Source organism: Chrysochloris asiatica, unplaced genomic scaffold (genome assembly GCF_000296735.1).
Source record: "Chrysochloris asiatica unplaced genomic scaffold, ChrAsi1.0 scaffold00041, whole genome shotgun sequence".
Taxonomy (NCBI): Eukaryota; Metazoa; Chordata; class Mammalia; order Afrosoricida; family Chrysochloridae; genus Chrysochloris; species Chrysochloris asiatica.
In genome coordinates, this window is record NW_006408559.1 from 6483581 (window position 1) to 6502230 (window position 18650).

The 18650-nt window shown below is 42.4% G+C and overlaps 1 protein-coding gene across 1 annotated transcript in view; it reads left to right on the top strand.

The window, feature by feature from the left end:
• EXOC4 (exocyst complex component 4) overlaps positions 1-18650 on the top strand; it is a 947076-nt gene that overhangs the window by 103832 nt on the left and 824594 nt on the right. The window contains 1 exon segment of the mRNA XM_006861146.1: positions 3592-3701. Coding sequence (XP_006861208.1) covers positions 3592-3701 — 110 coding nt within the window.

Consider the following 18650-nt stretch of genomic DNA (forward strand, 5'->3'; position numbering starts at 1 on the left):
AATAAACAAGAAATGAATCCACTGCTGTTGGGTCGATGCCAACTCATGGCGACCCTGTGGTATTCTACTCTTGGTTCTACTCTTGACTACACGGCACACCACCACTACCACAATCTTCACCAAAGCAGAGCCCAAACCTTGCATTCCGGGCAGTGCTGGTTCAGTAAGCAGTCAAGTCCAGTTCAGGGACCACAACTGCTCAGTAGCACCACTGTGAACTCGGTGAGTTTTCCGAGTCGTTGGGCAGGTTCGTCGGTAGCAGGAAAGGTGGGTCAGGCAGGTGCCATAACTGTGTGTAAAGTAAAAGTAAACGATGTGGTAGGAGAGAGGAAAAATGAGAGGACAAAATCTATCAGTATATAGAAGATGAAAGAATGGAAAAATCGATCATTGGACTGACTATCATGGCAGATATTGGGCTTGAAGGCTTAGAGCTGTAGCTGCATCCTCTTGTAAGTACCCAAACTAGAAGAGAGAATCCTTTTTCATTTTCAAAATGGTTCTGCTCGATTTTCTTAAGATGTTACAGGCAAGTAGGAACTTAGAGCTCTAGAGATAGGAAAAGAGCTATTGTAGCTAATGATGCCAGTATTTAACCTTGATGAACCGTGGTAGCGTAGTAGTGAAGTGTTGGATTGCGTACTTGAAACTACCAACCACTCTCCAGGGGAAAGATGTTACAGCCAGCTTCAATAGAGATTGTTGTTGTTGTTGTTAAGTGCTATCAAGTTGGTTCCGACTCATAGTGACCCTGTATAGCAGGGGTGGGGAATGTCCGGCCCGCACGCCATATTTGGCTTGGCAAAATTATTTGGTTTGGCCGTGTCAAGGCAACCAAGGTTCCAGCCATCCCATCATTGTTGCTAAGTGCCATCTAGTCAGTTCCGACTCATAGCAACCCTGTATAGAGTTTCAAGAAATGGCTGTTGAGCTTGAACTTCCGACCTTGCAGTTCAAACCGACTTTGCAGTTCAGCGCATTAACCTGCAGTCTCACACCAGATTTTAGCCATACCATTAGGGGTGAATTGATTAAATGTTTGACCAAATATAGCAGGCTCATTTTTAAGTTGATAATTTTGGATGGCCCACAAATGATGTTACAAATGTTATGAATAAATGTTCCCCACTTCTGCTGTATAGAGTTTCCGAGGGGCAGCTGATGGGTTTGAACTGCTGACTTTGTGGTTTAGAGTCCAGTGCTGATTCTTGAGCACCACATCAGGAGTCAGTCCTCCGTAAAGACCATAGTCTTTTTCTAAACCAGATACACATCGGACTTTGAACCACAAGGTTGGTGGTCCGTGCCCACCAGCCACTCCATGAGAGAAAGATGAGGCTTTCTGATCTGCACAGATTTACAGTCTCAGAAATCCTATTCAGGGTCATTATTAGTCCATACTTTTAACAAAAACAAAAATACCAAACCCTGTGGGGCAGCTCTACTCTGTCCTATAGGTTACTTTGGTATTTTAGACTTAACGCTTCGTATGACTCTGCACATGATCCTGACAGTGAGAAATGTGTTATGTTCGGTTTAGGTCATGTTTTAGTTGTACATGTATCCTTAGCACTGAGCACAATGCCAGGCACAGGCATGGAAGCCTTCTCAAGAATTGCCTGAGGCATGATGTCCCCTGCACTGTGACAGTACCCACCCGCTACCATCCCTAGCCGTCTCCAACTCAGAGGGTTTCTGAGACTCAGATCTTTCCAGGGGTAGACAGTCTCATCCTTCTCTTGTGGAGCAGCTGGTGGGTTTGAATCCTCAGCCTTTCAGTTAGTGTCTGACACTTAACCCACTAAGGCACTTGGGCACCTCACTAGAAACAGCAGACCAAACCCCAGATCCACTGCCATTGAATCAATTCTGACTGATAGCAGACTCTACATTAGGGTTTCTGAGATTGTAGATCTTTACAGTAGCAGACAGCCACATCTTTCTCCCTTGCAGTAGGCTAGTGAATTTGAACTGCTCACCTTGCAGCCCAGTACTTAACCCAGAGTGCCAGAAGGGAGACAGTAACGTAGGTTTTATCATTATCCTCAAGGGTTAGGACAATGCCTCATGCATTAGCAAAACTCAGTAAAAATAGTCCCCTAAATGATCATTTTGCCCTTCACTGTAAAGTTTGTTTTCCTAAAGAGCACATTTCTTTTAAGTTTTTATTGTGAATTGAGTAATAGTTTACATGGGGGAACATCTTTTGTTTCATTGCAATGATTACAGTCTCCTTCATGCATCATCATTCAATAGTATTTACTTCTATTCCCTTTATTTGTGTATTTTTTGGGGTATGTACACACAAACACTCAGGAATATATAATCATTTAAACAACCAATGGGCACATTTTGCAAGCTTGCTTCCTGGCCATCAGCACCTGGCCGCCAGCATGTAGCCTTTCTCTTTCCATGAGTCCTCAGCTGCTGTAAGAGCACACTTATTTTTCATATTCCTTTACACGTGAACACATCTTAGCACCTTGGTTCCAGAGGCATGTAGGAGGGAAAAATGGGTGTCTTGGATGGGTTTCAGAATTGCGTTCATCTTTCCCTCTCATTGTGATAAAGCTTTCCTTGGCTGCTGTCTCTTCCTGCTTCAGCTTTGCCTGCCTGCTCAAGCTTCACTGCCCACTCTTGGTCCCTTCCTGAAGTTCCTCTGAGGGTGTGGGAAGACAGGAAACAGGCTTTGACCTCTCTACCTGAGAGAAGTGTTCCAGTTGTGGGCTCAATAAGACTAGGAGGTTCAGGTGTTGGAGGGGAGGCGCAGGTGGTCTTTCCTTTTGCACTGCCTGCTTTCTTGTGTTTAGCAGCTGCTTGTGAATGAAAATGAATTTGAAATTTTCATAGTTTTCAGTGTTTGTGTTACTTAAAATTCATTATTTATTTTGGAGATTCTGAAGTTAATTGTTCAGGCGAGGGGCTAGGCCTTTTGGGAAAAGGTAAAATGGGTAATCAAGTACTGAATTAACCTGCTTGATATTCTTTAAATCATCTTTTATTGTGATTCTGGACTTGATGCAGTTTATGAACCTCAGTTAATGAGAAATAAATGTAGCGAGCTCCCAGGATGTGTCGAAAATTCCAGCTTCGCAAACACAAGTTAAATAAGATTGAATGACTGCTCGGTTTATTACGACTTGAGGTCATTGGATCTTTCTTTGCGGATAAATTAGTTTTTGATCCAGAACAAATGAGGGCACAAAGGTTGCTTGGCAAAATTTGGGGATGAATAAGGTGGTCAGCTAGAATTGTAGTTGTTGTTAAGTGCCTTTGAGTCAGTTCCAACTCATAGGGATCCTGTATAGGGTTTCCAAGAAGCGACTGGTGAATTTGAACCACTGACCTTGTGATACTTGCACTATTTATTTATTTTCTAACACATAATATTGAGATGAAAAGAATAAAAATAGAACTACTTGGAACCCTTAGAATACTTCAGGAGTCTGTGTGTGGCAATTGCCACTTTACTGGACTAGACTTGGGAGATGAGGAACGTCCCAGTATGAAGGATGTGTCACCTTGGGGAGTGCCCAGGGATGCTGGAGATGGTGTTGGAGAAGGTGGTAACATTGCTCTTCTCCCCTTCAGCTCTCTTGTGAAAGATGCTTCTCCTGGGCCTCTCATCGATGTTACCAACATCTCAACGCCTAGGAAGTTCCTTGACACCTCGCAGTATTCTACTCCTGGAAGCTCAAGTGGTAAGTATTTCATTCTTTCTTCTCTACTTCTTGTTGGTGCACTGCGGTTTCTAGGTGGGTGGCCCTGAGCTAGGCCTTGGAGCTACGGTGAGCCTTTCCTTTCTAAGGGCAAGACCCTCAGAGGGTAGACCTGTTCAGAGCTGAGATGCTTCTGGCAGCTGGATCCAGCTGGAGATATGTGTCATTTGTTGGTAGAGGATGTGCTTTCTAGTTTTCTATAACTTCTGTTGCTCTTGTTAACCCGGATGCTTCCAGTTCTACAGCCTGGGCCTGCCTGTGTCTGGGCTTCCTTGTATCCTCTCGTGGTTCCCCTGTGATTCACCTCTCTACTCCCCACTTCCACTGCCCTGGCTGTCACCAGGATTTAGTTCTAAGGATCGTTCAGGTGCACCAGAATATACACGTTCTATTAAAAAAGCCAAACCCACATGGCGTCAACATGAAAAGACAAAATGAAACATTTGCAGCCCACACACGTGAGCACTGATGAAATAGCCGCAAACCTGGTGTCCTGTTGATTAAGACCTAGGCGAGCCATTTCAGGGCAGTTGAAGGTTTGGGAGGGAGAGGCATGTAGAGTTTGGGGGCTTTCCTCTGGAGTGGCTCAGACCTGCCCCTTCAGAGGGAGGGGTCTGCTCCTTCTGCCTCCCTGCCATTGCAGCCCTTTGGGCAGGAAGGGAGTGGGATGCCCCCCGATGAGGACTTGTGAGGCACCAAGTCCTCAGTGCCTTTGAAGGAAACTGTAGTATCTATCAATGTGGGCTTTTCACATACAAACTATAGTTCTTAAGCTCAGAATAATGAAAACTTAGACGAATAATTTGGGCTCATTTTATATAATTGGAGGGTTTCTTTTGAGACTTTAGCAATAAATTGTTGCCAGGGCATATTTTATGACCTTTTAAGATGGAACTTAATTTAAATTATTTTAGTGTTATTTAGGGTTGAAATGTTGAAGTTTATTACTTTTACCATAGAAAAGTTTGTTGTTGTTGTTGTTAGGTACCATCAAGTCAGTTCCCACTCATAGTGACCCTATATAGTGCTTCTAAGGGGGCAGCTGGTGAGTTTGGACCACTGACCTTGTGGTCCAGTGCTTAGAGTTTCTTTTTATCGTTGTACTGGTGGTGGTGGTGGTTGTGGTTGTGGTTGTGTGCTGTCGAGTCATAGTGACCCTGTATAGTGTTTCTGAGGCTATGAATCTAAGAGCAGAAAGCCTCATCTTTCTCCCACTGAACGTCTGGTAGATTCGAACTTCTGACCTTGTGGTTAGCAGCTCATCTTAGAATCCACTATGTTATCAGGGGTCTTTTTATCAATCTGTTGTTGTTGTTGTTGCTGTCAAGTGTCGTTGAGGTGGTTCCAACTCATAGTGACCCTATATAGGGTTTCTGAGGGGTGGCTGGTGGGTTTAAACTGCAGACCTTGCATTTGGCAGTCCAGTGCTTATCTTACAGCACCACACGGGGCCTCCTTTGTATCAGTCTGCTGTTTTTGTTGTTGTTGTTGTTATTAAGTGCTGTTGAGTCTGTTCCAACTCATAGCGATTCCTACAGGATTTCCAAGGATCATCTGGTGAGCATGAACTGCTGACCTTGCCATTCAAACCAACGTTGCAGTCCAGCGCATTAACTCCCAGCCGTCTAAATATGTATAATACGTATTCTTATAACTCCTCTCCCTGGAGTTAGAAAAGCGCCCCCCCTAGCCCCATGTGTTGCTGTTCTTTTTGAGTTTTGACACACGCTTTGAGCTATTGTAGAACTGTGAAGTTACCAAGTGGAAACGTATTTGTGCTTTGATTTCGGTTTTACCTCTACCTTTTGTTGAAATTATCAGCTGTTACATCTTTGTGTTTCTATAATGTGTATCATCGCTGCTTACCCTGGTGGTATCAATTTAGGGAAATCCTGCCAAATCAGTGGCCAACTGAAATATAGTTTCTAATGGTTGATGAAGAAATGAGAGGGCAGGCTTTTTGCAAATTAAAAGGGTTGCATAAATACCAACCAAATAAGCTGAACAAATGCCAATAATGGCAACTTTGAGTAGAAACTAATTTTGATAAATCCATTATTTTTAATAAGGCAAGCGCTTCCTTTCTGATGGGCACTTTAACTGTCAAGCCCTGTAGTTAGTGCTTAATCACTTGGCAGAGGTCATTGGGACACTTGGACTTTGTGAGCCTGTCCCTTCATTATTATGACTGGCTCTAGGTTTTTGTGGTCAGCTTTTTTTTTCCCCTCCTAATTTTTATTTTGTTGCTGTTCGTGTGAATGAACGCAGAAGAGCATACACCAGTTCATCATTTTCTACATGTAAAGCTCCGTGACATTGACGATGATTTTCCTGTTAGGCAGACAGTGTGACAACCATTATAGTAATCAGCTGTGCTCCCCTAGCCTTAATCAATGCGAGATTTTCCCATTGTCACTGTTAACGTCCCCTTTCCTCCTCCACCCTCCTGATGTGGCACTGGAGAACTGTCACTGAACTGCTCATCGCAAGGTCGGCAATTAACACCTATCAGCTGCTCCTTGGAAGTCCTAGACAGGGTCACTGTGAGTTGGAACTGACTCGTTGGCACTTAATACACACACACACACACACACATACACACACACATCTGTTTTTTGGTTTTGTTGTTGTTGTTAAAGTGTTGTCGAGTTGATTCCAACCTATAGCGACCCTGTCTAGGGTTTCCAAGGAGCAGCTGGTGAGCTTGGGCCACCGACATTGCAGTTCAAATGACTTTGCATCTAACCCATTAGCCCACAGCACCTCACCAGGTGGTTGTTGTTGTTGTTAGGTGCCATCAAGTCGGTACTGACCCATAGCGACCTTATACACAGCAGAATGAAACACTGCCTGATCCTGGGCAAAGTAGCCACTGCTAAGACTTTGGTCTCTATACACTTACCTTTATATAGAAGTGAAGTCACTCAGTCAATAAATACATAGGGGCTTCAAAAAGTTTGTGGAAAAACTGAATGGAACTTTGCCATGAGTTTTTGACACCCCTTTGTACATGCCCTTTTGTGATTGGCTAATTTTGCTCATTGAATTTGATATCTCCAAATTCCATCCATACTGTAGCATGAGTCAAGACTTCGTTTCTCCTAATGGCTAAGTTGTGTTCCATTGAATATGTTATGTACCATGTTTTCTGCATCCACCTTTCTGTTGGTGAACATTCACTTTGTCTATTGTCAGCAGTGCTGTAGTGAACATTGGTAGACATGTTTCTTGGTGAGTCTCTGCTTTCAAGCCTTTTGGGTACATATGTAAGAGTGGAATTTTTGGGTCACATGGTGGTTCTGTTTTTAGTTTTTTTGAGGCATGGGTGTGGCACTGTAGGATAAACACTGGACTGCTAACCACAAGGTCAGTTGTTCAAACCTACCAGCCTCTCGTTGGAAACTCTATATGGGGTTGCTATGAGTCGGAACCGACTAGACGGCACTTAACAACCACAACTACACAGTTTTCCACATGGACTGTAATACTTTGCTTTTCCAGTAGCAGTGGATAAAGCTTCCAATCTCCCCACATCCTTGCCAGCATCTGACTCTTAATATGGTGTAGGATTCAGTTCGCTGTGTTTTGTTAAGGATTTTTGCGTGTATATTCATTAGCGATATTGAGACGTCGTTGTCTTACTTTGTGGCGTCTTTGTCTGGTTTGAGTTTCAGGGTTGTTTGTTTCATAGAATGAATTAGGGAGTATATTCCTTTATTCTGTGTCTCGTTTTCTTTTAGCTCTTCTCTAAATGTTAATAGACTTCTCCAGTGGCGCCATCTAGTTTCAAGGCTTTTTTGTTGTTGCGGGGGGTGGTGTTGGGTGTTGGGGGTGGTGTTAAGGGGGCCACAGGGGAGGGTTTGATCACTAATGTGGTCTCTTGAAGAGCAACATGGTAGCTTAATGGAGCTGGGGCCATTTTGGAGAATGCTTGTAGAGGTGTGTACAGACCTCCCGTGTTATTCTTGTTGTTATGTGCTGTCCAGTTGTTTCTAACTTAAAGTGACCCTGTATAGGATTTCCAAGGAGCTGGTGGGTGAGTGTGGACCGCTAATCTTGGGGCTCAAACTGACCTTGCAGTCCAGCATTTATTCTGCAGCGCCATACCAAGACGTCTCCCTTTTTATTCCAAAGGTTGATTTCCTCTGCTGTTTGGAAGATGATAGATTTTCTGTGTGTGGCTGTAATAGAAGGAGTTAGCTTATTTGTGATTAAGTTCGGTAGTGGCAGTGGTTCCTGTGTGTTTGGTATTTCCCACACGTGAAGAGATATTTTGCATGAATTAAGTCATTAATCCTTCAGCACTGCAGAGTTAGTCCTGCTGTGTTGTTGTTAAGTGCCGTTGAGTCGTTTCTGACTCGTATAGGGTTTCCTAGGCTTTAAATCTTCATAGGAGTAGAAAGCCTTAGCTGATGGGCTTGAACCCCAGATTTTGTGATTCACAGTCCAGCGCTTATCATTTGGAGCCACAAGAGAACTGAGGCACAGAAAGCCTAATAATTTGTATAAGTGTACACAGCTGACAAGGAGCGAGCTTTGATCTCAACTTGGAAGCCAGATTTTGTAGTGTGCACTTCTAACGAATTTATTTTGCTGAAGGAGCCTTGGTGGCATCGCGGTTATGATTAAAGTGCTTGGCTGTTTAACCAAAGGGTGGATGATTGAAACCCACCAGTCACTCCATGGTAGACAGACACGGCATTCTGTCTCCTTATAAACTTACAGCCTTAGAAATCCGATGGGACGGTTCTGCTCTGTCCTTGAGGGCCCTGTGAATCTGATCAACTTGATGACAACTTGATAGGTTTGGTTTTTGGTCTCGTCTTGCTGAAAATAAGTTAGGGATGGACGTGTATTAGTTTTCTATGACTGTCATCAGCAAATCACCACAGATTGTGCAACCTTAGCAGCATGAATATATCAGCATACTGCTCTGTGGGTTGGAGTCAGGTATCAGAACCAAGGTGCTGAGAGGGCAGCTTCCCTTCCTGGAGGTGGTAGGGGGGAAACCATTTCTTTGACTTTCTCATCTTTTAGTGGTCTCCACATTCCTTGGCTCACAACCCCTTTTTTGGTCTTGAAAGCTAGCACAGTGGGTCACAGCCATCTCAGGTTGCGTCTCTCTAACTGCTCTGCTACTCCCTTGTCCCCTTTAAGGACTCAGCCTTCACCTGGTAATCCAGGCTACCCTCCTTCTTAACCTTAATCACCCTCCAAAGCCCCTGTTCCCCTGTAAAGTGACTGCACACAGGTTCTGGGGGTGGGAGCAGAATCTCTTTGTGGAGTCAGTGTACTGCATCGTCTATGTGAGTTAGCTTTCGGACGCAGTGTACATGACTTTCTTGAAATCCAGGAAGTGAAGTCTTTTGAAGTCATCGCAACTCTAGCCTTTAGGACAAAGTTCATCGGACCCTCATTCTGTAAGTGGAGAAGATGAAGGTTATATAGAGAACTGTATAGTACGCTGTCAAGTCCATATGAAAGTATGGGCAGAACTTTTGTCTTCATCTTCATAGTGAACTGTATGTAGGTCCTAAGAGTCTTTTTATGAGTGTCCTGCAAGTTGGCCTCGGAAGTCATCCTTTCTCAGCAAGGAATTCACCATAGGCTCTTAAAGTGACCCTCCCATCTCCTGAAACAGTAGGACTGAGGGTGTGAGCCATTAGCATTGGCATTTTTTTATAGGGGCAGTTCCCATGAGGAGTCATGGGGATAGAATTCAACTCCCATAGGAGTGCCATGAATTAATACTGGAGGTGATTCCTGACAACTTTCAAGTTATCGTTACTCAAGTAAGAAATTTGCTTGTTGTGAAGGAGTTCTTTTTATATTTCGAAACAGAGTATTACCTTTCCTGTGAGAAATTTTCTACTGTACTTTATATGTTGTTGTTAAGTGCTGTTGTGTCGGTTCCAACCCATAGCAACCCTGTATAGGGTTTCCGAGGAGCAGTTGGTGGGCTTAAACTGCCGACCTTGCAGTTCAGTCCGACTTTGCCATTAACCCACAGCACCACATGTTTGCAAAATATCACATCATTCAGATGATGAGATATTTACGGCAGGTACTACTATTATCATTACTGTCACTGTCCCTATATTTTTGTATGTTAATTATCAAGCCATAGTATTTTCAGTTGCCTCATATGCATGTATATAGGACTGCAGTGGCTCTATGTGGTAAGCATTGGCCTTTTTGACAAGATTTACAGCCTTGGAAATCCTGTACAGGGTTGCTATGAATTGGAACCAACTCAACGGTACTTAACAACAACAACAATATGTGTGCATGAAAGTTGGTCAGTCAGTAAAGGGAGACTGTAGAAAACGTGATACAACTGAATTATGATGTTGGAGAAGAATGTCAGATGTATTGTGGACAGCCAGAAGAACAAACAAATCTTCTTGGGAGAAGTGCAACCAGGATGCTCTTTAGAAGGCAAGATGGTGGACCTTCATCTCTCATACATCAGGCATATTATCAGGAGGAACCAGTCCTTGGAGAAGGACATCATGCTTGGTAAAGTGCAGGGTCAGTGAGACAGAGGAAGACCCCGACAAGATAAACTGACACAGCGGCAACAACAGTGAGATCAAATGGCACACTAGTTTGGAGCATGACACAGAACCGGGCAGTGTTTTGTACGTAGGCTGCAGTGAGTCAGAGCCGACTTGATAGTCCCTAAAACTCTCAAATCTTAAAGGTACCATAAGAGCTGTAGAGAATTACATGTGTATGCTGTTGTTGTTGTGGAGTGCTGTCAAGTCTGTTCTGACCCATAGTGACCCTGTATAGGGTTTCCGAGGAGCAGCTGGTGAGCTTGAACCATCAACCTTGCAGTTCAAATGGCTTTGCAGTCTGGTGCATTAACCCACAGCGCCACACCAGGATCTAATTTAAGAAGTAATATATATATCTACAAACTACTAAGTCAAGGCACATATTGACAGACCAAGCAGCCTATTAACAGAGAAACGATTACGTTTTCCTTTGTATCAGTAATGCAGTTGGTCCAACAGAAACCTGGACAGACAGTGGACATTTCACTGAAGAGCTTCAGATTGTCCATAGATGGGAAAGATTGACAATTGTCTGACACAGGTTAAGTGTCCAGAATATTTGAAGAACTCCCATAAATCAGTAAAGCAAGCTAATAGAAAGAATAAACAAAAGTATCAACAGGCAGTTTGCATCAAGGGGAAAGCTATGCTGGTGAAGTTCACGACCAGCTGTTTATCGGGTAATCTGGTCGTGTTTTAAAGTTAATTTTACAAAGGTGGAAACTGAATCCAGGGAGACCGAGATGGTCATTGGTGGCACCTAGCCTCATGCTGTTGCCATTCTGAGTAGGCAAGAGGGTGCAGATTACAAGCCTTTCTCTTAATATTCTTGCAGTTGGGGTTTGGTGGTGTCTTGGGAATCTAGTACCTAATTTAGATGTAGTAATGGAGGCCAAGATGGCCAGACTTCGTCTCTCATACTTCGGACATATTGTCAGGAGGGACCAGTCGCTGGAGAAGGATATCATGTTTGGTAAGGTGGAGGGTCAGAGAAAAAGACGAAGACCCCCAACGAGATGGATTAGCCAAGTGGCAGCATCGATGGACTCAAGCATGGCAACAAGAATGAGGCTGGCCCAGGATCAGGCAGTGTTTCGTTCTGCTGTGCATAAGGTCACTATGAGTCAGTATACTCAATGGCACCTAACAACAACAACAACAACAAGTCAGCTGTAACTTACTTAGGTTGATGAGTGGTACAAATGTGGAGTAAAGCCAGTCATTGTAGGGAAGTGTTGGTTAAACTTTTGGGCTCCCTGTATGTCCCTTCATTTGGCAAAATAGCTTAGGGGTGATTTGACTGAGCAGCACCCCCAGGGCACAAAGGCATCTCCCTTTGGCACCATCATTCACTTGATTCTAGGCCCTGCTAAGAGGGCTGTGAAGATGACTGAAGTAAACCTCTTGCTTCTTTTCTGTTTTGAACCTACATGTTATTGTTAAGTGCTCTTGAGTCAGGGTTTCCAAGGAGTGGCTGGTGGGTTTGAGCAGCCCAGTGCTTATCCTACAGAGCCACACCAAGACTCACATAGATTAAAGCAAAAAAAACATGAAGAGGGTACAAAGCAAGGGATTTTTTTTTTTTTTTCTTCTCCTTTTTTTTGACGTCCATTTCATAAAACCTTGTTCTGAAACTTGATATTTATCTTAAATTTTTTTGGTCTGACATTTTACAAATTCTATTTACTCTTTCAACGATACATCAATGTGAAATAAAAGGACATGAAATTTCCTTTCTTAACCCTCTCATATCTGAATAGTTAAGAACCGACCTTGAGAAATAATGATGCCTTTTGAGTTCCTTCTGTTCTAAGATCAGGGCCTCCTTTGGCATCTGAAGTAACTCTTTCTAACATGTCCTTGTATTTACGCTTAGTCAATTTCTTTGTGTATTTCTAGGAGTCATCATAAATGGAGTGAGAGAAAATTGAATGATAGAAGTCATAGTCCAGATATTTCTAAGTGTAGAAATGCAGCAAGGCTAGAGTTTATTTAAATTGATATTTACTTATTTAAAATACTTCTAACTCAGAGTGACCCTATGTAGGCTTTCCGAGGAGCAGTGTGTGTGTTTGAACCTCTGGCATTATGGGTAACAGTCCTACAGTGCCTCCCATGGATTCTGTGTGTTGATCTAGCTCTAGTTATTAATTTTAACCACCTTATAGTGTTTTATTATATGGGTAGATCACAAAATCTAAGTTGTTTCCAGTTATTCAGTCTTATAAACCTCACCAACCCAACTAGCTCACTATCATCGAGTTGATTGTGCCTCCTAGTGGCCCATTGTAGGACAGAGTCGGCCTGCTCCCTTGGATTTCTGTAAATCTTTCCAGGAATACAGCACACCCTCATCTTTTCCCCATGGAGTAGTTGATGAGTTTGAACCACCAACCTTGTGGCTAGCAGCCCAATACTTAACCTACTGTGGCACCAAGTCTCCTTTGGAAGGTCCTGAGGTGCCTGAGGTCCAGCCACTGTATCCATGCTCGTTGACCCTTGGCAGTGCTGGACAAGTGTACTGGTTTCCATATGTGCTGCCGTGCCCAAAAGGGTGGGAACACCTCCTCTTAGAATGCACATGTGTGTGTAGACATGCTGTGCCTTTTAAGCTGCACTTTCCAAATTGCTTATAAAAGTGATGGGGACCATCATAGCCCACCCCCGAAGTAGGTGAGATTTTAGTTCTCTGCTTTCTTGTCCTCAAAGTTGATTTTGTTAGACGTCATGGTTTTGCAAATTACACCATCTTTGTGTTGTTAACCTTACTTTTCTCTGGGGCGTTGAGTATATTTGCGTGTGTGTGAACCGTTTGTGTCTCTTCTGTGAACTGCATATTGTTTGTCCTGTTCTTTATTATGCCATTTCTCTTCTTCATGACTGTATAGGGTACTGCAGTGGACACCAACCATGCTGATTGGTTAGTTGCACATGTCTTCTCTTACTCATAACTTGGCTTGCTACTTTGTGTTTTCTTTTTATTGTAAAATGTTTTACATTTTGTCGTCAGGTAGTTAAACTTGTCAATCCCATAGAATTACTCCTCCAGTTTTAAGAAGTCCTTTTAAGAAGTATTTTTCATGAAAAAATATTTGCCTGTGTTTTCTTAGCATTTTATAGGTTTGCTATTAAAATTTAGGACTCTGAAACTGTTTGGAATTTGTTTGTATTATTTTCATCATTAGTGACTGAATTTTGTTTTCTGATATGTAATCAATTATTCTAGCACTTAATAATCCATCCTTTTCTCGCTTTTTAAAACATTTTGTTGCATGTGTATATATTTGTATGTGTGTTGTTGCTAAGTGTCATCGAGTTGGGATCTGACTTACAGCGACCCTGCACTGGGTTTCCAAGGAGCAGCTGGTGAGTTGGAACTGCTGGTCTTAACGGCCCAAACCCACATTGCAGTTTACCGCATTAACCAGCAGTGCCACACCAAAGGTCTCTCTCTCTCTATATATATATACATATGTATATATATACACATATATACATATGTGTGTGTATATATGTATATATGTGTATATTTATATGTATATATGTGTATATATATGTATATATATGTGTGTGTATGTATATATATATGTATTCATTGTGGTGAAATAAGCTCACCTGCTGCTCCTCAGAAACCCTGTACAGGGTCATTATGAGTCAGAACCAACTCGACGGCACTTAACAACAACAGTAACAACAAAATAGATACAAGAAAAATCTGCCACTGAAAGTACACAATCCAGCGGCATTAATTGCATTTATCATGTTGTGTAGCCCTCACCACTGTCAATTTCTAAAACGTTTTCTTTACCCCCCGAACAGAAACCCAGGCCCACTTAAGCAGTGACTCTCTAGCCTGCCCCTCCCAGCTCCTTATAACCAGTCTCTATGCATTTGCCTATTCCAGATGTTTTATTGCCTATTCCAGATGTTTTATAGAAGTGGGATTGTTTAAGGTATCATGTCCTTAGTGTCTGACTTTTTTTTACTTAACCTAATATTGAAATCTGCTCTTGAGTGTGAGAAGCTACACCAACTAGAAGAACTGAGCACATAAAAGAGTTGAACAGAAAATTTCAAAGGGCAGCTCAAGAAACAAAGTCAGGTATTATAATGAAATGTGCAAAGAACCTGGAGTTAGGAACCCAAAAGAGAAGAACATATTCAACATTTCTCAAGCTGAAAGAACTGAAGGAAAAGGTCAAGCCTCAACTTTCAACAGTGACAGTTACTATGGGCACAATATTGAACAATGCAGAAATCATCAAAAGACTATGGAAAGAACATGCAGTCACTGTACCAAAAAGAAATGGTTGATAGTCAGCCATTTGAGGAGGGGGCATATGATTAAGAATTGATGGCTGTGAAGGAAGAAGGCCAAGCTGCCCTGAAGGTATTAACAAAATACAAGAATCTAGGAATTGATGGAATACAAATAGAAATCTTTCAAAAAATTGATGAAGCTCTGTGGAAGCACTCACTTGTCTAAGAAATTTGGAAGACAGCCACCTGGCAAACCAATTGAAAGACATCCAAATTTGTGCCCATTTCCAAGAGGTGACCCAATGGAATGCGGAAGTCATCCAACAGCATTAATGCAAGTCATATTTTGTTTAAATTAGTTTAAACATGATTGCAACAGGGAACTTTCAGAAATTCAAGTCAGATTCAGAAGAAGAAAGGAATTAGGGATATCAGTTGCTGATGTCAGATGGATTGGCTGAATGCAGAGCATACTAGAGAGATGTTTACTTGTGCAAAGGCTTTTGACAGTGTGGATCATGACAAGCTATGAATAACATTGTAATGAATGGATATTATAAAACACTTAATTGTGCTCATGAGGAACATGTAACTAGACCAAGAGACAGTTGTTAGAACAGAATACCAGGGTTGCATCCTTTCACCGTACTTATTCAGTCTGCATGCTGAACAAATAATCTGAGCAAATTGACTATATGAAGAATGTGGCATCAGGGTTGGAGAAAGATTCACTAACAACCTGCGATATGCACATGATTCAACCTTGTTTGTTGGAAATGAAGAGGACTTCAAAGACCTACTGATGAAGATCACAACTGGATCAGTAAATATCATCATGATAATTGTGAGGATGACACAGGCCCAGGCAGTGTTTCCTTCTGTTGTGTGTTGTTATGTTGCTATGATTTGGGACCGAATGGACGGCACCTAGCAACAACATTAACAAATATTGTTAGATTTCCTTTATGTCATGGTGGTGGTGGTGATGTGCCGTGGAGTCGGTTCTGACTCATAGACACCCTGTGTAGGGTTTCCAAGGCTGTAAGTCTTTATGGGAGCAGAAAGCCTCATCTTTCTCCCATGGAACCGCTGGTAGTTTTGAACTGCTGACCCTGAGGTTAGCAGCCTGATTTGTAACCACTACGCTACCAGAGCGCCTTCCTTCATGTCATAGCAGGTATCAAAACTTCATGCTCTAATAATGTTCCTTCATGTCTGAGTAATAGCCCATTGTAAATATGTGTCAAATCTTGTTTATTTATCTGTGGTGAGCACTGGAGTGTTTTCCATTGTTTGGAAACCATGTGAAGAATGCTGTAATGAACACTGATGTACAAGCATCTGAGTCCCTAATTTGAAGACTTTTGGGAATATACCTAGGAGTAGAATGCTGGGTAATATGGTAATTCTGATGTGCTGAGAGCTTACCGCTGGACTGCAAAGCTGGTTTGAACTGCAAGCTCAGGAGTTCAAGCTCACCAGCTGTTTCTCAGAAACCCTATACAGGGTCACTATGGGTCGGGACCAACTCAGCAACACTTAACAACAACAACTTGATAATTCTGTATTTAGCTTTTTGAGGTACCATCCCCTTGAGCTATATCCAAACTTTTTTTCCATGTGGTTACATCATTTTACATTCCCATAAGTAGTGCTTGAGAGTTCTAGTCTCTCCACACCCTCCTCCAACACTGGTTATTTTCTGCTAATAACCATCCTGGTGGGTCTGAAGTGTTACCTCATTCTGGCTTTGATTTGCATTTCCCTGTTGACCAATGTCTTTGAGCATCTTTTCATGATCTTAGTGGATATATATATATATATATATATACTGTGTGTGTGTCCACTTTTAAGTCTCGTCTCTGTATTCTATACATTGACCTTCTCGTTATTTTTAAATTGTAAAATATTTTTACTTATGGTGGACTTTGTATTTCACCAGAAAGACAATTTTAGATCTATCTTAGACTCATCACTGACTCCCTTCTTCTCTCTTCATAGGTTTTCACTGCCCCCCTCTGCTTGCAATAAAACCTCGTGGTCAGTCAGGGACTGGCCAGACACATGTGCCATGACTCGCTGGAATTAGATTTTTTGCTTATTTTTATGTGTGCTTGTTTTGAATTTTGGGCACTGTCTCTTCAAGTTATGCTGAGGGCATGGGTTTTCCATGTAGCTTTGTTTTTTTCCCCGCTTTCTGTTCTGTGTTCTTTTTTGGAGGCAATATTGGAAGATGGAGACCTAGGGAGCCATCATTGTCCTCAGTGACCTGGAAGTCCTCAAAACTGGAAGTTTCTAAAGTACATTTTCTGGCGCTGTTTCTCTCCCTTTTTTTTGGTGTAGTGGTGTCACAATATCATATTTAATATGCACACCTCATGACAGATAGATTGTACATTTCTACAGATGAAATTGACGTTAGCTGATTTGAGGGAAGTCACACAACTGGAGAATGATAGAAGTGATGATCAATAGAAAATGCTAGGACGTCAGGCTTGGTCTTTCCAGTGCTTCATGGGTCTCTTTGGCAATTGGACTTTGACAAAGTTGGGTGAATATCAGATAAATCATCAGTTTCCGTGGACCTGGGCCCTTCTGCTCCCTTTGATATTTTTAGTAGTCTTCTCTCCACTGTCTCCTCCTTGACCTTCAAAGTTGCATCTTCCAGGTTCTAAATGAGAAGGTGCCTGTCTAGTGGTGCCCCATGGGGAAATGGAGGAGGTTAAATTGTGGTGGTTGTTGCTTGGTTTTCTCCTACTAGAACCATCAATTCTACCTATCCCCCAAGTCAACATCCCATCATTCTCCATGGCCCACTTGAATTTGTGCTCCCTCATCCTACTTTCCTTACTTGCTGCAATGTATGTTGGATCTACGTCTGAACTGGCCCCATGTCTGTGCTGCAGAGGAAGGCCCTGCCTTACCGGGAGGCTGTGTGAGCTCCTAGCTTCTTATCATGAAAAACCCCAAGTAGCTCTTGTCAACAGTGTGTTGCAGCCTCCTTTCAGGAGTGGGGTGTTTTATTGTCTGAAGTTTTCTGTAAGGCAATTTAATCTGCACCTTAGGGGTGCTTGGTTAACATTTTTGAAGTACCTTAATCAGAACTCCACACTCCAGGGGTAGCTAGTTAACATTTGAAAGCCCCTCATCAGGAATCTTTACTCCTGAGGCTGCCAGATCCCACACAGCTCTCTCAGTCTGCCCCACTGGGTGCACTGATTAGAATAGGATGCTAGACGTAATTCCTCAGTGAGGAAATGATGTGCAGTAGACCAAGCCTCCAAGTGCAGGAGGAAGGAGCTGCACCCACTCACATAAATAGCCAACTCCTGCTGCTCTTCCCTGTGTGGCCTCCCGGAGCCCCTGGGCCCCATGGCCTGATGCCACCCTGCTTTCATGTCACTTCTTCACAGAGATGTTTATCCCAACTTTCAGCCACACTATTTCCTTTTAATTTCTTAGTTTATTTTCTGTCTATAACTGTGCTTTGAGTAGAACACATACCTCAAGAGTGTGAATCTATAGTACTATTTGGATCAGAAGCGCACACATTATTTTGAAGTGGTACCTTTCTAATTACTTCCTCCTGGTCAGTACTATAAGTCCTCAGAGGCCAGCTTCCCATCCGTGGAGGCAGCATTAGCATTGTAGGGCTGGAATTCTTTTGACACTTTGATAAATCTGCTTGGTGAATTTTCAAAGGATTCCTTTTGTCTCCTGTTTATATTCTGGCCTTCTACGGCTGACCGTTCTCATGTTATACAGGAATAATGTTCTCGAATATTATCTGTAACTGAAGTTGTATGTAGGTTGAAATTATATTTCTGAATGAACTTTACAGAGTTTATGTACCAAGCATAGTACAAGGAATGATAATCATTTAGGAGTTTCTATAGTAAACATTTTTAGTAGTTGCTATGGGTTGGAACTGACTCGACAGCACTTAACAACAACAATAGTAAACATTCTAGTAGTGTTGTTGTTAAGTGCCATTGAGTTGATTCTGACCCATAATGACCCTATATAGGGTTTCCAAGGAGCAGCTGGTGAGCTTGAAACACTGATCTTGAAGTTCAAACAACTTTGCAGTCTGACACATTAGCCCACAGCA